This window comes from Gastrolobium bilobum, unplaced genomic scaffold (assembly GCF_033153095.1).
Source record: "Gastrolobium bilobum isolate Gb01-03AN ecotype WA unplaced genomic scaffold, APGP_CSIRO_Gbil_v1 utg5573, whole genome shotgun sequence".
In the NCBI taxonomy this organism is placed as follows: Eukaryota; Viridiplantae; Streptophyta; class Magnoliopsida; order Fabales; family Fabaceae; genus Gastrolobium; species Gastrolobium bilobum.
The window spans coordinates 67,750-88,236 of NW_026895721.1; the positions used below are offsets into that span (position 1 = coordinate 67,750).

General features: G+C 35.6%; 2 protein-coding genes across 2 annotated transcripts; one reads left to right on the forward strand and one right to left on the reverse strand.

Annotated features, from left to right (window-relative positions):
* Nucleotides 1–449: 449 nt before the first annotated feature.
* On the reverse strand, nucleotides 450–2,259 carry LOC133294313 (protein RKD4). Its single transcript, XM_061492971.1, has 3 exons — nucleotides 2,168–2,259; nucleotides 1,414–1,921; nucleotides 450–665 (listed from the first exon to the last, which is right to left on the reverse strand). Exons 1-3 carry the CDS (start codon nucleotides 2,257–2,259, stop codon nucleotides 507–509), a joined length of 759 nt encoding a protein of 252 aa, XP_061348955.1. The 3' UTR covers nucleotides 450–506.
* A 13,763-nt stretch (nucleotides 2,260–16,022) lies between these two features.
* On the forward strand, nucleotides 16,023–20,213 carry LOC133294294 (protein ABIL2-like). The gene is made up of 10 exons (XM_061492952.1): nucleotides 16,023–16,316; nucleotides 16,999–17,130; nucleotides 17,344–17,426; nucleotides 17,530–17,680; nucleotides 18,630–18,729; nucleotides 18,875–18,967; nucleotides 19,060–19,102; nucleotides 19,219–19,310; nucleotides 19,475–19,620; nucleotides 19,714–20,213. Exons 2-10 carry the CDS (start codon nucleotides 17,026–17,028, stop codon nucleotides 19,882–19,884), a joined length of 984 nt encoding a protein of 327 aa, XP_061348936.1. The 5' UTR covers nucleotides 16,023–16,316; nucleotides 16,999–17,025; the 3' UTR covers nucleotides 19,885–20,213.
* The last annotated feature ends 274 nt before the right edge of the window (nucleotides 20,214–20,487 follow it).

Here is a 20,487-nt window from a genome sequence, read left to right on the forward strand (position 1 = left end):
CTTAAAATGACACAATTTTACCTCCTTTAAAATAATACACATCTTTTCCAATAACTTGATGCTATCCAACAAAAACATTTCTCATAGACGAAGTGGACAAATGTTTTGACCCATTTCCACGTATTTGCTTGCAGGATTGCTTCTTTAAGACACATACGTGCTACAGAAAAACAAACCATATATACCAATTAACTAACAAGAATATACAAGAAACAAAATCTGCTTCCAAAAGTACTTCTGCATTGAAAGACAACTGGAATAACTGGTCAGGGTAAAATAGAAGTAAAGGCCCTTATTATTACAGCTAGATACGCCCGCCTTGGCCTCTTCTATTCCAACTAAACTCGCCAAAAAAACATGTGCTGCGGTCAAATTAGTTTCCTAATCTATAGTATAAACCGAAGATATCTACCAAGGAGTCCTTCTCTGTACTCCTATTCTGTGTTGTGTTTGTTTGTATGTCAACTTTTGTTACCTGCAAAATTCCAAGAAAATGACCATGAAGGTCAAGATTGGGAGGCCAAACATCTTCTCCTCTTGTAATTAGCTTTAAAACAAGCCTGCCTCAGCTTCTTGGTTTCTTCATTCAGTTCCATTCCCGGTAGTCTCTCCAACATCATTTTGTGTTTCTCCAACATGACAACCTCGTTTGCCAAACCCATTTCCTGCATCAGAGACAAAACACTTTGAACCATTGACCACTAGATAATTAACAATTAATGACACTGAATATTCTTCATGTTAATCTTCTCGATTCCATTGCCCACTAAAGGGTTCAAACTACAAAATTTCAAGTTTTAAATTATCATCCCCCACCAAACACCATTGGCACAACTGATAAAAAGCTTGTCCCTTAATTAGTGATTTCGTGTTCGAGCCTTATGAATGAGAAAAAAATGATTTTAGAAGAGCCACCCCTTCTATAGGATCCAACCATGCTCGAATCAGACTAGTTCGAAGGATAAATCGATCGAGGAGACTAAAGAAAAATTATCATCCCTTTTCATTCCTAGTCATATAACTGTTAATTTTTTTTTCATATTTAAAAATCCAACATTTTAATTAAGGGAAATAAGCTTCTTATCGCTTGAGTCATATAAAAGCAAATTATTCTAAAGACACAAGGCACATAAAATTGAGTAATACAAAGAGAATGTTTTTTCAATTCTTTAATAAGCTCAAGTCCCTAAAAACTGTGTTAAAACTTGATAATAAAATTTTGTTCTTCGTGTGATTCTACCCAACTCAAATTCAACTATTCAAATGACCCAATGAATAACATTAAAAAAAAGATATATTATATTTACAAATTTTTTATTTACAAAGTTAGAGACTATATTATATACTATAAGCAGTACAAATAAAAAGTTCGTAAATTAATCTTCAAACAAATAAGTAGTCACCCATAGATACCTTGACGTTGTCGATGAGTAACTTCAAGCTCTTTAGTTTCCTGTGAGGCCACCTCGTGATGTTGAGCTCCCTGCACCTTCTCTTCAACAGGGTCAACCCAACATTCATTTCCTTTGCCGCTTCTGTTATGGGAAGCCCAAAATGCTTCTTTATCTCATCAAATTCCAAAGCAATTGACCTCTTCTTTTTGCTTCCACTAGCAACTGGAGTTGACAACTCTTCATTCTCCACCTCTTTCTTCACAGAAGTCCCAAACCCACCTCCAATCTTCCCCGAAGTTTCGCCAATACCACACTCACGATTGCAATGCCCCCAAGGGGGAACAACAATATTCAGGGGCTTCGGTTCGTGCACCGCAAAATATTCATCAAGCGATGGAAGGTTGAAGTCGAAGTTGAAATTTTCAAGATCTGGGAACTCATTGAAGCAAAGTCTCTTGTTTTGGTATGGCAACTGGGTTTGCCAATCAAACTCGAAGAAACCCTCTAATGGCGAAATTTCCATGATTCTGTTACATACAACATTACAAAACACACACAGAAAAAAAAAAGGAAACAGTATTGCGCAAGACACGAAAACAAAAGTCGTTATCGACCTCGAAAGTCGCAAGAGAATGTTCCAGAAATCATTCTAGGAATACTCTTTCCAAGTGATCAATAAGAAATCATCATAGTATAACCGAAAACAATCGAATAAAAGAAAAACAAACAAACGTAACATTAAAGCTTGGGATGAAATTAGTGACCATTCTTACTTGTCTGTCTCGTTTTGTTGAGGAGAGGAAAACCAGTTGAGGTCATGAGGAATCTCAAGTTTTGGGAAATCAAGTTCGGTGAAGAAATCCATATCAGTGTGAATGAGAAAATGGGTGTGTGAGGAGTGTTAGTGTTAGTGTACTCACTCTGTCTCAAGAGGGAAAGGGGGAAAATATGTGTATTTATATGTATATTTTGGAGAGGCATCAATGACAATGGGTATGATAAAGAGAGAGATGTTGAGGCAAAGGGATGAATTAGAATTAGAATTAAAATGAAGGAGGGGTTACGATTTTTCAGAGAAAGTGTTAGAAGTTAAATTTGGCATTGAATTGTGGAGCCATTGAATGGCAATTATAGAAGGTGGCTGCATCATAATCATATGCATTTGAATTTGCATTAACGTGTAATTAGTCATTAATTACTGGGCGGAACGAGGATTAGTCATTGACGCTCACCCATATACATGCATAGCGCATGCCATGAATCCTTATGCATCACTCTCTCAGTCTCTCTCCCTCTCTCTATCTGGGGTGGGGGTTATTCAGAATTTTTTTTTTTTGTCTCTTAAAATAAAATGAATTAGCCAAATAATTACCTAAATATTAATTAGGGACAAATTATATTTTCAAACTTTCTTGTTTATAAACTCTTACAAACTACATTGTGTTTTCACAGGAGAACAATAGTTACACTATATTCTCCCGTAAAAATATAGTATAATTTGTAAGAAAAATTTAAAAAAATTTGTAAACGAATTTAATTATATAAAACATGTTCGTAGTGGATAAAGTAGTAAATGTTTTGACCCAATTTGGGGTACATGCCTTATTGGTTTGCTTCTTTAAGACACATACGTGTTACAGAAGAATAAACCATATATATCAATTACGCACGTGTTATTAACAAAATAACTTGAAACTATCCATTAAAATTATAAAGAATTATTCCAATCCAAAATTATCTTAAAATATTAGGTAAGGTTACAATAATAATTTTATATTTCTCTAACACATTTTTTCACACAAGAGTCCGTTGAACTTAAGGGATGAATAATGTCCAGATCCACATATCTGTACTAAAAACTACACAAGACTTAATTACTTATTAATTAAACGGGGGCAGTGAAGATCGAATTCGTGAGACTAAGACTCTGATACCATATAAAGAACTACTTTAGCCCAAAACATTAAAACATTGGGTAAAACTATATTAATAATTTTAGGATTTGAATCCTCTCATGTGAAAAAGTGATTATGTGGTCATGTTATTTGATCACAACAATTCATTAATGATGTCGTAAGAAAGAGAAAAAATGTGTGATTCTTAAATGAGTAATTGTGATCAAATAACATGATCACTTTTTTACATGAGAGGATCCAAATCTATAATTTTATATTTCTATAACAAAAATTGTTCAGGATAATATGTAAGTAAAGGCCCTTTTAAAGTCTCTTATAATCTGACAAGTGTTGTGGTCAAATTAGTTTCCCACTCTTATGTGTAATGTTTCTTTCTATATCCATTTTTATTATCTGCAAAATTCAGGTAATGACGATGAAGGAATGAAGGTCAAGCTTGGAGGATCATTAATTAGTGGGGCGGAACGAGGGTTGTTCATTTAAGCTCATCAGTGGATAATTTCATATGACATTATTAAAATTTTGTGTCTCTCTCTCTTTATAAATTTTAAATAAGTAGAATCTTATGAATATTCTTAAACTTTAAACAAGTAGGATCTTATTAAAATTTATGAATATTCATGTGAAACAGTCTCATCTGGCCAAAACTTAGCTTTATGAAGAGTATAACTGAACAAAAAAGAGAAAAAAAAAAAATTATATTGGACCCACCCAGTTCACATTTCTCAGGCAGCTGATTATCATATCCCATAAAAAGAATCACTAGATTAAATTTTTATAATATAACCTCTAAAGATCATGAATATGATGAACTCACAAAGTTGATGGCATAATTATTTTGTTTCAAGAAAAAAAAAATTATTAGTAAGAGGAAAAGTGAGGAACAATGGACATAAGAGGTGTGAGAGAGATACCATGTACTGGAGGTTATTTTTATAAATAATTTTTTGTAAGATTTCATGATTGTTTGTCAGGCAATTTGACTCATTTGAGGTCAAAATATCCTAATTTAGTTGATAACGTATTGTTGGAAATTATATTCTCGATAAATATTGTTAGTTGCGCGACCCCTTACATTAATACTCAATTTCTTTTTCATGAGTGTTTGATCCCCTCATGCATGGAACTTAACAGAAGGTGCTTTGAATCAGCAACTTGATTTCATTCAATGTTGGGGTCGAATATATAGACCCAAAGGATTACAACAGAAACTGCTACAACTAAGGAACAATGAGCTAAATACTTGAAAACAGAAAACAGAGAAGGCTAATCCTACGCTAGCTAATCTTATCTGATATAACAATACAATCTGATAATAATCTAACTGAACTATATTAGTTGTAACAACAAATAACAAACTCCTAATACTCCCCCTCAAGTTGGTGCATGGAGGGATGCAATGCCCAACTTGGCAACTAAGAAATCGAACTGTTTCGAACCTAGTGCTTTTGTCATAATGTCAGCTAGTTGAGACTGTGTCCTAATGTGTTGAGTGGATATTGCTTTATTGAGGATGTGTTCTCGGACGAAATGGCAATCTAATTTGATGTGCTTTGTGCGCTCATGGAAGACTGGATTGGTAGCAATGTGGATGGCTGATTGACTGTCACAGAAAAGCTTCATAGGTTCTGTATGAGGAAGACCAAGTGAACTCAGGAAGGATTTGATCCAAATGAGCTCAGAAGCAGCTGCTACCATTGCGCGATACTCTGCTTCAGCGGAGGAACGAGAAATGGTGTGTTGTTTCTTGGTTTTCCATGAGGTGGGAGAGTGGTCGAGTGTGATGTAATACCCCGTTACAGACTTGCGGGTAAGTGGGCAACTAGCCCAATCTGAGTTACAGTAGGCTCTAACAAGGAGATCGGAATCAGAGTGTAGAAGAAGACCTTGGCCAGGATTCTTCTTGATATAGTGTAGCACTCTAATCGCAGCATCAAAATGCAGCTGCATGGGATTCTGCAAGACCTGAGAGAGAGTGTGCACGACATAGCTCAATTTCGGACGTGTGGTAGTGAGATACACTAAACATCCAATGATGCGACAGTAGCGTTTAGGATCTTCATAAGGAAGACCATCTGCAAGAGCTAGTTTATGGTTTGGATCCATTGGATATGTTGCTGGTTTACAGCCTTGAAGAGCACATTCTTGTAGGATATCCAATGCAAATTTACGTTGGCTAAGGAATAAGCCAGATTTGCTCCTAGCAAATCCAATACCAAGGAAATATTTTAGGTGGCCTAAGTCTTTGATCTTGAACCAGGTGCGCAGATGTGCTTTGACTCGATCACATAGAGCTAAATCATCCCCTGCCAAGAGGATATCATCAACGTAAACTAGGATTGTGACTGAATGTGATCCATGAGTGTAAGTAAACAAAGTGTAATCTGCATGAGATTGGTGGAATCCGAAAGTGAGGAGAGACGTGCGTAGTTTTGCAAACCAGTTCCTTGGAGACTGCTTAAGACTGTAAAGAGAGCGTTGAAGCTTGCATGCATGACCGGGTTTACCATTGGAGAAGCCAGGAGGGAATCGCATGAAGACTTCCTCAGCCAAATCTCCATGAAGAAATGCGTTCTGGACATCGAGTTGGAAAATATGCCATTGTTTAGCTACAGCCACTGATAGGAATACTCTCACGCTTACCATTTTTGCTACCGGGGCAAATGTCTCGTTGTAATCTTCTCCTTCTACCTGATTGTTTCCAGCAATTACTAAACGGGCCTTGTATCTTTCTATTGATCCATCAGCATTGTACTTAATGCGGTAGACCCATTTGCACGGTATGGCTTTCTTGCCTGGAGGAAGTGGTGTAATACACCAAGTTTTATTGTCGTCAAGGGCAGCAATTTCCAGCTGTATGGCTTTTTGCCACTGAGGGGATTGCATTGCTTCTTTAAATGTCTTTGGCTCTGAATTGCTATCAACGGTTGCAAGGAATAGCTGATGTTTCGAAGAAAAACATGCATTAGTGACAAAATGACTTAGAGGATATGAGATACCTGAGGCAATTGGAGGAGTGAGGAGATGTGGAAGGGGTGTAACTACTGTATTGCAGATGAAGTCTTGCAAATGAGAAGGCAGACATCTGGTGCGTTGCTCTTGGCCAGTTTCTATAGGGAGCTGTGTAGTTGTTATAGGCTCCGTAACAGGTGGAGGTTCAGCTGTAGATGAAGCAAGCTCTCAGCCAGTTGCTATAAGAAGCTGTGTAGTTGCTATAGGCTCTGTATTAGGTGACAGATGAAGGAATGAGCCTAAAGTAATGTTGCCACATTGCGTAGCAGTGGTGCGAACTCCATTTGGAAAGCTAACCGAACAAGGAGATATGGTGCGCAGGTTGGAGAGATGAGAAATATTGCCTGTCATGTGCTGGGACGCTTCACTGTTGATGATCCAATATAGGTGAAGGATCTTACCATTGAGTTTGTCAACGGATGATGTTGAGGAAACAACCAAGGACATGAGTTGTTGCAGGACTTCAGGAGTAAAATCATCCATGGTGATGGAAGGTGATGAGGATGCAGTAGGTGCTGGGCATAAGTGTTCGTGGTATGAGCTGCACGGGCAGAAGACGGTTGTGAACGGACATTGGATGGGCGTCCACGACCACGCCCACGATCGCGTGTAGAAGGAGGACGTTCTGGATAGCCAACCAGCTGATAACACTTGGAAACATCGTGATAGGGTTTGCCACAATAGGTGCATATTACTCTCGGTTTAGAAGGATCATCGGTATCTTTGGAGGCAGTGTTTGGAGTTGCATAACCCAACGCATCTGTGGGGGCGTCAGTAGTACGAACAATAGCTTTGTGTGTTTCTTCTTGACAGACCATAGAGAAGACTCAATTGATTGTGGGCAATGGAGTCATGTTAAGAATCTGAGTGATCAGACTACCATAGGTGGCGTGATCGAGACCCATGGGGAATTGGTAGACTCGATCTTTGTCACCCACAAAACTAACGGATTTGGTGAAGGCACACTTATCTCCAAGAGAGCAGGCATCGAGTGATAGATTGAATTCAAGCTCATCCCATATTGAACGAAGCTTGGTATAGTAGTCCGTAATGGATGCACCGGTTTGTTTCGTAGTAGAGAGAGTGGCTTTGAGATGAAATATGCGAGGGATGTTGGCTAGAGCATATCGTTCATGGAGGTCATCCCAGAGACCTTTGGCTATGTCAAAACACTTGATGAAGGGCTGCAACTATGAATCAATCGTGTTATGAATCCAACTGTTGATCATAGAGTTGCAGAAAGTCCAGGCATAAGCTTCGTCGGAAGTGGTATCGGTAGAAGTCACGATAGACCCGTCAATGAAGCCAAGTTTGTTTTTGGCTTTAAGGGCATTCTTCATAAGTTTTGCCCAGTTTTCATAATTAGATTGACTATTAAGGAGGACAGTGGTAAGGATGGATCCTGGGTTATCTGAAGGATGGAGATAGAAAGGTGATTTTGGATCGGAGACTTTGAAGGTTTGGGATGCGGAAGACATAGTGGAAAAAAAAGGTTTGTGGATCGTCAGTCTCTTGATACCATAACATAAGGTGCTTTGAATCAGCAACTTGATTTCATTCAATGTTGGGGTCGAATATATAGACCCAAAGGATTACAACAGAAACTGCTACAACTAAGGAACAAGGAGCTTAATACTTGAAAACAGAAAACAGAGAAGGCTAATCCTACGCTAGCTAATCTTATCTGATATAACAATACAATCTGATAATAATCTAACTGAACTATATTAGTTGTAACAACAAATAACAAACTCCTAATAGAACTAATTTAAATTTCTTATTTTTTATAACTCAAAGGGGTACATGGTCCAAAATGCGTCACTCGGTGCAATTGGGATCGTTCATCCCTCCTCCCCTTTTTATAAACTCTCACACCCCTCTCCCACACTTCTTATTCTCTCATTCTCTCCAACTCCTCACACTCTCACTTCGTCTAAGGTGGTTCTGTATCTTATTGGTATCCTGCAACACCTTCATATATTGTATAATTGCAATATATGATTGCAATCATTGAACTCATTATAAAGAAGATAAGTGGGTAAAGTACGGAATAATTAAGAGAGTTTTTAGTGAGTTGGGGATGAGGAAAATGAGAGATGTGAGGGAGATGAAAAGAATGAGATGGGTGTGAGGAGTTTGAAAGATATTTATAGATAAGGAGTGAAACCAAATGATGCTTAGTTGGTGTATGAAAGCTGAGCAAATGGAAGTAAGAATATGTATTTAATCTTTCTCAATATTATTTTTAAGAGGAGTTTAAATACTTAATCATATACTTGCCTTGAACGCATATACTTATCTCGAACATCCTACGGAAGATAACTTTAATTTATAAAACAAAAAAAAGGAGCGGAGATATACAAATTAGATCGTGCCACGAAGGGGGTGGATAAATAAATATTAAATGTGTAACATCCCAAGAGCTGGCAAGGGCAGAGAGTGATCGCCGGTGCGAAAGGGCACGGACAATGAGCGGCTCATGCCAAATCTTGCAGTTTGGGGGCTCATGAATGAATCGAATCAACACCCGAAAGAGAGGGATTCCAGAGACTGTGCTGGTATGGGACGGTACAGTTATGAATGACTTATAAGAATTAATTGGTACTACCTATACTAACAAGATGCATCTATTTTTCGGTAGCCCAGATCGAAAGAACTCCACAGTTAAGCGTGCTTGACTTGGAGCAATTCTGGGATGGGTGACCTCCTGGGAAGTTTTCCCGGAAAGTGTGCGAGTGAGGACAAAGCACACTGAAAAGTCTCGTGTTAGTGTGTGGGGACAATCATTGATCCTTGCAAATGGCCAGGCGTTACAAGTGGTATCAGAGCAGGGCCTCTCTTCCAGTACGGTGTGGTTCGAGGACGAACCAGGCGGAAGCTAGTGGGCATGTAACATCCCAAGAGCTGGCAAAGGCAGGGAGTGATCGCCGGTGCGAAAGGGCACAGACAATGAGCGGCTCATGCCAAATCTTGCAGCTTGGGGGTTCATGAATGAATCAAATCAACACCTGAAAGAGAGGGATTCCAGAGACTGTGCTGGTATGGGACGGTACAGTTAGGAATGACTTATAAGAGTTAATTGGTACTATCTATACTAACAAGATGCATCTACTTTTCGGTAGCCCGGATCGGAAGAACTCCACAGTTAAGCGTGCTTGACTTGGAGCAATTCTGGGATGGGTGACCTCCTGGGAAGTTTTCCCGGGAAGTGTGCGAGTGAGGACAAAGCACACTGAAAAGTCTCGTGTTAGTGTGCGGGGACAGTCATTGATTCTTACAAGTGGCCGGGAGTTACAAAATGAGTACCGAGAGGTTGTGACACGATGACACTCATAAAAAAATGATGAGGGATGTTTCACCCATATATTTGATCCTAGATAGGTCAAACAACCTTATTTATAATTTTTTTTTTACCATCTCTCATTTTTTGAAATATTAATAAAATAATGTTAATCAAAATTTAAAAAATATATTCAATTAATATACCTTTAAAATGATTATTCGTTTACTTCTTTTAAATTAAAAAGTAAAAGCTATCATATTTGGTCTCTAATAAAGTATTATAATAAGAATTGATTAATCCAATATAATATGGGCTGACCTATAAGTATCGAGCCTAATCATACTCGGTTGATGTGAGAAGACTTTGGGTTGGGCTATCTATTTTTTGGACTGTTGATAGTTGTTGATGATACGATGGATATGATTCTCCTTTAGCGCGATGATCAAACTGAGGGGTATCTGCAATGACACTCCGACGCTCAAGTCAGTATCAAAGTCAGGCTTATGTGGTATATATAGTGAATCTGATGTCGCCTTTGGTAGGCGGTATAACTTCTGATTGGTTATTTATGGGCTGCAGGTTCAGCTGGTGCTTCCTTAGCCTTATCTCTTTATGTCAGACTATCTTGGTAGAGTGGTGGCGATGGGTGACCTCCTGGAAAGTTTTCCCGGGAAGTGTGCGAGTGAGGACAAAGCACACTGAAAAGTCTCGTGTTAGTGTGTGGGGACAGTCATTGATTCTTGCAAGTGGTCAGGCGTTACAAGTGGTATCAGAGCAGGGCCTCTCTTCCAGTACGGTGTGGTTCGAGGACGAACCAGGCGGAAGCTGGTGGGCATGTAACATCCTAAGAGCTGGCAAAGGCAGGGAGTGATCGCCGGTGCGAAGGGGCACGGACAATGAGCGGCTCATGCCAAATCTTGCAGCTTGGGGGTTCATGAATGAATCGAATCAACACTCAAAAGAGAGGGATTCCAGCGACTGTGCTGGTATGGGACGGTACAGTTAGGAATGGCTTATAAGAATTAATTGGTACTACCTATACTAACAAAATGCATCTACTATTCGGTAGACCGGATCGGAAGAACTCCACAATTAAATGTGCTTGACTTGGAGCAATTCTGGGATGGGTGACCTCCTGGGAAGTTTTTCCTTAGCCTTATCTCTTTATGTCAGACTATCTTGGTAGAGTGGTGGCAAGCTGGTGCTGTAACGCCCGACCACTTGCAAGAATCAATGACTGTCCCCACACACTAACACGAGACTTTTTAGGGTGCTTTGTCCTCACTCGCACACTTCCCGGGAAAACTTCCCAGGAGGTCACCCATCCCAGAATTGCTCCAAGTCAAGCACGCTTATCTGTGGAGTTCTTCCGATCCGGGCTACCGAAAAGTAGATGCATCTTGTTAGTATAGGTAGTACCAATTAATTCTTATAAGTTATTCCTAACTGTACCGTCCCATACCAGCACAGTCTCTGGAATCCCTCTCTTTCGGGTGTTGATTCGATTCATTCATGAACCCCCAAGCTGCAAGATTTGGCATGAGCCACTCATTGTCCGTGCCCTTTCGCACCGACGATCACTCCCTGCCCTTGCCAGCTCTTGGGATGTTATAGGTGTTGTGTTCTGTTTATTTATTTAATTGTGCGGTGGATCTTCACTTGTATCATTGTTTGCTTCCTTATCTCTGAAGTTATGTTAAAAAGCGATTTAGGCGCGATGAGTCCATCGCGCCCTCTGATCCTTTATGCACGATGAGGACATTGCGCTTTGTATTGGGCCTTGTTGATTTAGGCCTTGATCTTTGGGCTTTTAACCTTTAGTGAGCCTACTGTATTTTACCCATATCAGTTTCCCCCTAGCTCGCAACTTTAGTATTTACAAAGTTGTGAGATATAGATATTCTCTGTGCGCGGTATGTCTTTGCTGTGTTCAATTGATGTCACATGTATCGGAAGATCATCATTACCTTGCCGCTTAGAACGGTTGATTAGATGTTTAACTGTCAAAAGCATTAAATACCACCATAACTACGTAGGTGTTTTAATAATAATCGTGGGACGTTTTAAGCTTCAAATGTTCTACCTTCTTTCCACGTGCCCTCTTTTTATCCGTTTTACTCAACACGTTTTAACCTTTTAGGTTTCCTTGCGGTGACTTTTCATATTTGTACTGAGCTGCTGTTTGGAGGAAAGTTCATTCTAAGTATCAATATCTCTTGCAAAAGACTTTCTTCTCTAATATTCCTTCTTCGACGAACTTCCCGGGTGTTGACACGTCCTGTTATCCACTCCATAGTTGAAGTATAAAACTTCAGGTATGCTGTGATTCTTTCATTTATTCCACTATTCTCGTTTCTTTGCTTTTTTCCTCCCTTTTTGAGTTTAGGGTATGCCTGATAATCGCAAATTTGTGAATTTTATTAGAATGTCCGAAAGGTCTGGGTCCACCAGTCCTCCATCAAGATCCTTTCCTAGGTCTCGGTCTTTGGGAACTGGGGAATGGTGGCTGACGGACAAGGATGTTGCACCTTGGGAGAATATTAAAAGTAATAATAGTGCTTCATATGTTCGCCGTTATAGTGAGGCTGGACCCTCATCACGGAAACCTAATTGAGGGATATCTAGGACCAGAAATTGACCTTTTTTTTATAAGAAACAAAAATAAGGATTGCATTTTTTGTTAGAGACCCAAAAAGAACTTTACTATAATATAAATCAGATCATAAGCATATATTATAAGACTCAACCTTTAAGTCTCTAGATTCGGCTTGTATTTTTTATAATTAATATTTTATTATTTTTAGAAGACCTAACCTTAAGTCTCCAAGATCGGGTTATGGTGTGGTTTTAGCAATTGCTTGTTAAGGACCTACAACTTGATTTTTCATTGGCCTGTTTTGGCTTGGTCCATTTTAAAAATATTACAAACTTTAACTCATTAAAAGGTCTCTATAAAAATCAGGTCACAAAGTCTATTTTATAAAACTGGCCTCGAAGCCTCTAGGCAAAGCTTATATTTTTGAATAAATAATATTTTATTATTTTTAGAATCTAAGTCTTCCCGGGTTATGGTGTGGTTTCAGCTATTATATTATTTTGACTTTTCATCAACTTAAACATACAAAAGAAACAAAATAATTATAACCAATAATTTACAAATTGCAACATGTCATTTTTGAAGGCTTAGTAGGCATGATAGGTCAAGTCAAGTTTTGTATTTTTTTAAAAATTCAGACTAAACTTATAATTTGACTTATCTCAAGTTAACAAGTCACATCTAGTTTGAAATATTTTATATAGATTTAGCTCGTTTAGCCTAAAGTCTTGCTCGTTTATACCCTTATTCCTGGTCCTACGACACTATAGAAATAAAATACAATTGATGCGGTTAAAAATAATTGTTTGAATTTAAGATTGAAAATTAATTTTTTTAAAATTATTTGAAAAAATATCTTTAATCCTCATTGTGATGAAATTGTAAAAACAAAATATATATTAGGAATTAATAATTAAATAATGAGAATAACTCAACCAATTACAAGTGCTAAAATAGATGAAAATTAACGGCTAAAATTAAGTTTGTGTTTTATTATATTTACACTGGTATAAATTGATTTTGACTCACACATATATATATACTATATAGCTTTTGCCTGTAAAAAAAATTGTATCATTGCCGACCTACATTAATCCCTAATCTATTTTTTTAAATTATTCTTTAATCCCTAAAAATTGACAAATTAAATTCAATTATCAACTATCAATTTCATTAATATTTATATTCCTAAATTTTTTTTAATCGGCATTAATTTAAAAATTAACATATATAAACACTCATATTGAGAAAGAAATAATTCACTATAAAATAAACTAAAACATTGTCTAATAGACTAGGTGGATTTTTTTTAATTTTAATAAGTATTGATTACATTTTTTTGAAAGAAAAGTACTCTCTCAACAAAAATTTAATTAAAATTTATTTGTAATATAAAATAAATTTATTCAACTATTTGTAATAAAATTGTTGAAGGGAAATAAAAGATAAATTTTTTCATTTTAATCAAATATTATCTTATATGGGATTTTTTTAATTAAAAAAATAAAATGAAATATTCTTATGTAACTCTTTATAATATTTTGCAACTTTTTTATTTAAAAAAAAAAATTATTTATTTTTCCTCCAAACAAATTTCAAGGAAAGAATTATTAAAGTATAAATAAATTTATAAATGAAATTTAGATTTTTCCTGAGATTTTCTCACACTCTTTAAGCGTGAAGTTAATATCTTCACACATAAAATAATGAAAAAAATATTTCTCATATAATAGAAAATAAAGTTATTTTCGACAATCCTATGATTTAATTAAAAAAGTATATGGTATTTTAGCAATGTTACTTTTTTTTATATCGTGTATTTTACTCAAATTTCTATATTTTTTCCTAAACCTCAAAATAACATCGTTTTGGGATTGCAAAAGATAACTTTATCTCCTGTTGTAGAAGAAATGTTAATCCTTAAAATAATATCTTTAATCCATTAGCATAAGCATTATGTTTTAGGAAATTGCTTACAAGTTAACTTGAGAAATAATAAATTATTATAGAAATAATATAAGGGAAATTATCTGCATTTATTCCCAAAACGACGTCGTTTTGATATTGGAATCTTAAAAAATTATAAATATAAAGACTATTATAACCTGAAATAAATTAAAATTACAAAAACATCATGATTTTCGCCTCAAAACGACGTCGTATTGGACTTACTGCAGATAACTTATCTGCAATAACTGCAGAAAAAGCGAACCCATAATATAATATAAAATAAAAATCAGTCTTGTACAATTATGTTTTTGGATGAAAAAAATCCTAAAAGGCTATTTAAAAATGTAACGATTTGAAAGTTTTTTTTTTAATTTTTTTTTACTATAATCAAGATTTCATAGGATTTGAAAAGATAATACAGGTCTATAAAATTTTAAAAAATCATATAAAAATTTAACAAATATTCAAAGTTATAAGAATTAATAAAGAAGATGATAAAAATATGCAATAATATTAATAAAAAATTAATTCTAATGTAGTTTTTTCAATCTTATAATAATTTATTGGGAGGTAAAAATACCTATAAAGCACCGACACTTCAAAAACTCTGACGTGTCGTGTCCGACACTCTCCGACACACCGACACTCTCCGACAGTTCAACATGTGTTATAGAAATTCAAAAAAAAAAGGTACAAAGTTTACGTTGCATTGAGTTTTTAGTTCCAACTATTAGATTCGTTGGATTACGATTACCATTTCATTGAGTTTAATATAAATATTTGGGATATCTTATGTTTCTTTGCAAAATTGATGAATATTATAAGTTTAGTTTCTTTTTTTTTTGTTAAATTACTGAATATTAAATATAATATACACTATATAAATTAAAAATATTATTTAATATCAAAACGTGTCCTAACGTGTCAAAATCTAATATTTTTTAGAATTAACGTGTCAGAGTGTCGTGTTGTATCGTGTCATGTGTCTCGTGTCAGTATCGGTGCTACATAGATAAATACTATGTCATTCTTATAATCTCATGGGCTAGGGTGAGATTATGAGAATGACATAGTATTTATATTTTCCAATAAAAAGTCACATAAAATTCACACTAACACAAAATTTATTTAAATCATCAAGTTTTTAACATTAAGGATTTATTTTAAAATCTTTGAACATTCTATAATTTATTTAATTATCTTAATTAAATACAACATGATTTTTTTAGATTACTTAAAAAAATTCATTAAATACAAATAATTTTTTTTGGTAATCTAATACAATTTTAAAATTTTAATTTTAATTTTTTTTAAATTGAAAATGTGTTTGTTAAACAAGGGAGTTTTTTTTATTATCTTTAAAATTATGATTCAAAATGTTATTTTTTTATTGTAATTTATTTATTTTTGCTTAAATTAATAGTTTTTTAGAATTTGAATTCAAATTTAGAAGGTGAAGGCTCTCCAGCCCACCTTACGTTCATTTGCAACAATACTAGGTATTGCATGTGGAATGATCTTACATTTTTTTTTATCTTTGCATAATTCGTGTCACCTTATCCACTTCGGACAAATACAAGTCACAAACTCCATAAAGTTAAAAGTAAAAACCTTGTGTGTGTACTGGTTACTCAATTTTGAAAAATCAAACATGCCATTCCAAAATTGAAGAAAAAAAAAAAAGATATTTAAAAAATGGGGGCCATGACCCATGAGATGACAATGATGAGAGGTGGGGTTTGCCTGGCTACCACCACTGACCAATTTCTGCTTCCCAAAGCACCACTCTCATTTCTTCTCTGTTTTTTTATTTCTTAATTCGGTTTTATTTTTTTTATTTCCTAATTATATTAAAAAAGAATCAAATCAAAATTCTCCATTCCTCTTTCAATATTCCGAAGTGCTATCCTCTCTCCTCGTTCTTCTCTCTCTCTCTCTCTCTGCTCTCCAACTGTACATGTTGGAAATTTTGTGCTGTCCCTTTCCTTTTGTTTTGGTCAAAAACCGAACACCTAACCGTTTTGGTGAGTGCTGGAGTGAAGGGGCGTCCCACAACGTGTCTTCTTTGACATTTGGTTTCAAATGGGGAAGAGGGTTTCACTCTTTTAGGTTGCATAGTTCTCCCAGTTGAGCACAACGACAAGACCAAGAAACTCGTTGAAAAGGTTGGTTTCTGCAATTTTTCTTGTATGCCCACTATCCGGTTTGTTATCATAACTGCTTAAAGCAAACAACTTGGTCGCTTGTAATTGGTTTTTGGGAGCTCTTAGGAGAAGAGTTAATTGATGGAACCTTGAAAAGTAACCTCACCTCCTTCACTTACCCAAGTCTGCTTCCTTATCGTGTTATACATGCTTGTTGAAAATTTTACAACTTTTGATGTTTTTAAGGATTGGGTCGGGTTTGCTTTTGAGGGTTAATTTGAAATTTGATACGATGAGTATAGGTGAAGATTCAGAAAAAAAAAAAAAAAAATGCAATTCTGCTGTTTAGTTTAATTTTTTGTCTAGTATAGTTGCAGAATTGTCTCAGAACAGTATATGTTATATGCAGCAGATTTTCTTAAAGCATTATATGTATGATGATGTGTACTATTTTAGACAGCTATTTTTATGTAAGATAATCAACTTTTGGTATCTTATTAGTTGTTAGAGAAGAGGCTGTCTCCTCCTTTATCCATCTTCTTAACTTCCGTTGTTGTTGTTGTTGTATATTTTATAAAAGGGATTTTAGTTTTCACTGTCTTGGTCTCTTCCTCTTTTTTCTTCTGCAACGCTTTCTTTTTTTGTAATTTGCACTCTATTAACTTGAATTTGAACTTGCTGTATTTTCTTTTTTATGGATAAGGTGGTCCTTCTTCCTTTATTTTCATTCATGGGGAAGATCACTACTTCTGCAACGCAGCCTGTATCTCAAGAAGCTTCCAATTACGATGAGGTTTTAATGCAGCAGAGCTTGCTCTTTGATGATAGTCTGAAGGTACTTATAATCATGCTTTATAGTTGGGGAAATTTGTTTCTTTTTAGACTATAACTCTGATGACTCAAGCCCTTGTTTACACTGATAAGATCATTGTCTAATGCATCTGTTGCTTTAATTAGATAAGAATTCTTAACTAACTGGGCTCTAGACCTCTAGTTTAGAAATGTTTTGCTAATTTTTACTTTTTATTTTTTTCATCTCTGTTCCTAGGACTTGAAACATCTGAGAACACAATTATACTCAGCAGCTGAGTATTTTGAACTCTCATACACCAACGATGACCAAAAACAAATGTGAGTTACTGTGCTAGAGCTGGTCTATATTTATGCTGATATTGTTTTACCCCTTATATCCCCTCTTTTATTGTTTTTTTCTTTTTCTATCTTATGTTTGTAGAGTGGTAGAAACATTGAAGGATTATGCCATCAAAGCTCTTGTAAATACAGTGGATCATTTAGGTTCTGTGACCTATAAAGTGAATGACTTGTTGGATGAGAAGGTTGTTGAAGTTTCTGGAGCAGAGCTACGTGTATCTTGTATTGAGCAGGTTTACTTGATAATCTCTGTTCACCCTCATAAAGAAAGTCCATTACATTGATGCTGAAAGTAATTGCTAAGATTAAAAATTTGATTTACCACTATCATATATTATTGAAATTATCAACATGATTTGTTAGGTGACATAATTTCTTGAGATAGAAGAAATTAATTGCTTTGAGTTGCTGAGAATTAATATGTTAAAGGCATGCTGAAAAACATTTCATGTATAGCTCTTCGCCTTTGTTCACTGAGACTCCAGGACATTTATAAAACATCTAGTTACCTAAATGTTTTTATTGCTTAGTTTTGTATTCCTCAAAGAGAACTTATACTTAGAGTTTTTTGCATTATATATTTATCCATAAATTGATGAAAAAGAAAAGGAAAGTGAGAGTTCTGCAATCACAGAACAGGTTAAAGTCTTTAATTGAAAAATTCTTCAGAAGTTTCATTTGCTATGCTGCTTAATTTTATAATGATAGTATTATTAAATGAACTTGATATTCTAGATAACATTCGTTCTTGTTTTTTAGCAAGTTCTTTTAGAGAGTAATGTGAATTTTTAATATCAGATAATGGTGGTTTGGTGAATGTCCCTTTGGGAAACTGTATCTGGCAAAAGCACAATGGTAGTAATATGAAAGATCAATAGACCTTGTAGTTAATGGCTGATATTGATGACCATAATGAATCTATGCCTGTCTAAGAATTATCTGTATTTTACATACAAATTTTGAGTAAAAGCCTTGCTTCGACAGTACCTTGGTATTCGTGTGGCTGTTAAATGACTTGTTAAGATACCTGGTCCCATTCAATTCAAAGTATAATTTTTCATCTGCAGGGGCTTTGAAGATTGTCCCTTCTTGATATTATTGAAATTTGAATTATTTATCATATTAGGAAGAGAAATTTTGTTATGATCACTAATATTGTTTTTCCTCAATGCGGTACATTAGAGAATAAGGACTTGCCAAGAGTATATGGATCATGAGGGGCGTACCCAACAGTCATTGGTGATCAGTACTCCAAAATATCATAAGCGATATATCTTGCCAGGCAAGTATATATTACATTCTACTCAACTCTATCTTCTTATTTGGCTTCTTTTCTTTTTCCATTTCTATTATGTTTTGTTCCTGTTACTATTAGAAAGCATGTTTATGATGTTAAATGATCACATTCCTTAAATTTGTAAGTTTAGTTGGGGAGACCATGCATGGTGCCAACCGCACAAAGTCAAAATATGTAGGGTGCAACCTAGATGATGAAGATGACTGGTCTCACTTTAGGAATGGTATCTCTTTTACTCAATATTTTAATTCATCTTATCCAGGGACTAACCTTAAATATAAGCTTATTTCCTTTTATTCTGTTTGTATCCAAAAGTTGTTCGAGCTACGATTAGAGAAACCCCTGCATCTACGGCAAGGTAGCTACTAATTCTGCATATTATTATATGATTAAGTTGGTCAATGCTTTTCTAGGTTTCCTGAACTCTACAATGACTCCACGAGAATCTTGATGCAAATCTTTATTTCGAAACAGGAAAGGGCGATCTCCATCCCCATCGCCTTCTTTACATCCTCAGAGACCTGGAGCCTTTTCATTCACTTCAACCATGCCCAAAAAAGATTCAGGTTTTATTGTATACACATAGACATAGTATAGTATGATATCTCCAAGAGTTCATTTGATTATTACTGTTATCTTCCATATTGGTTCCTCACCCCATATTTCTTTGTCCTTTTCTTGTGAAATCTCATTACTATTTGAACTTACAATCTTTTCACTTGTATTGAAGAGAAGCGGTCAGTTTCACCATACCGGTTCCCACTTTTACGGACTGGATCTCGGTCAAGTAGGCCTACAACACCAAAGAAGAGTAGACCAACTACTCCAAATCCAAGCAGACCAACCACACCAAATCCTTCTAATGCAAGACAAAGGGTGAGTGTGACATAAATCATGATTGTATGCTCATTACATTACGAATAAGTTATGTAGTTTCTTTAACTGTATCTCCATTTTTGTTTCAATCAGTACCCTTCTGAGCCGCGCAAATCAGCTTCAATGCGATTACCTGCGGAAAGAGACAATGGCAAAGATGTAGAACACCACCCCAGTAAAAGTAAACGTCTTCTGATGTCCTTACTGAGCAGGCGCAAGTCTAAGAAGGATGACATGCTATACACATACTTGGATGAGTACTGATACGGTAGAATCTGTAGGAAGCAAGGGAAGGATGTCATAGGATCATGGAAACAAGTCAATTTTGCTTGCTGGTCTTACCCATTTGGTTTGAGAGGTTGCACTTCCCTGTCATTTCAAATGAACATTTATACGGTAGCTTTTCCTTTTCTGTCTTTTGATTAATGTAAGCTCCCAATTATCTTGTGTGATGTTGTAATAGTTCAACCTTTATTTTTAACGATGGATCATGTTGTTATATAATTATTCAACAAGTAAACTTGGCTTCAGAGTGCAAGAAGAAGCAAGTTGAAATTCAGAGTGCCTAAAGCGCGAATCAAATCATGTTGTTTAAGCTGAATGACTCAGCTTTTTTACCATGATAATGTGAGAGAAGGAAACATTTTACTGCATTGATTTCAAATCCAAATATTATGGCTAAATAATGCACTGATATGCGAATGGAGTATGCGTGCATGACTTGTGCAAAAGCGAGTGATTCATATTGCAAGTCATGTATCACTACTTATGCAACTTGAATGTGTATAATTCTCATATGTGTCTCAGTGTGTGACACGTGATAAATGTACATTGGATTTTAGCATCCTGAACACTAATATTCTATGC

Excerpts from the sequence above, each read along its gene's own strand:
- LOC133294294 (XM_061492952.1), top strand. The coding sequence starts at position 17,026 with ATGGGGAAGATCACTACTTCTGCAACGCAGCCTGTATCTCAAGAAGCT. Across the intron at positions 19,103-19,218 it reads ACCCCTGCATCTACGGCAAG|GAAAGGGCGATCTCCATCCC; the intron begins GTAGCTACTAAT and ends ATTTCGAAACAG. Across the intron at positions 19,621-19,713 it reads CTTCTAATGCAAGACAAAGG|TACCCTTCTGAGCCGCGCAA; the intron begins GTGAGTGTGACA and ends TGTTTCAATCAG.
- LOC133294313 (XM_061492971.1), bottom strand. The coding sequence starts at position 2,259 with ATGGATTTCTTCACCGAACTTGATTTCCCAAAACTTGAGATTCCTCAT. Across the intron at positions 1,922-2,167 it reads CAACAAAACGAGACAGACAA|AATCATGGAAATTTCGCCAT; the intron begins GTAAGAATGGTC and ends TGTATGTAACAG. Across the intron at positions 666-1,413 it reads TACTCATCGACAACGTCAAG|GAAATGGGTTTGGCAAACGA; the intron begins GTATCTATGGGT and ends TCTCTGATGCAG.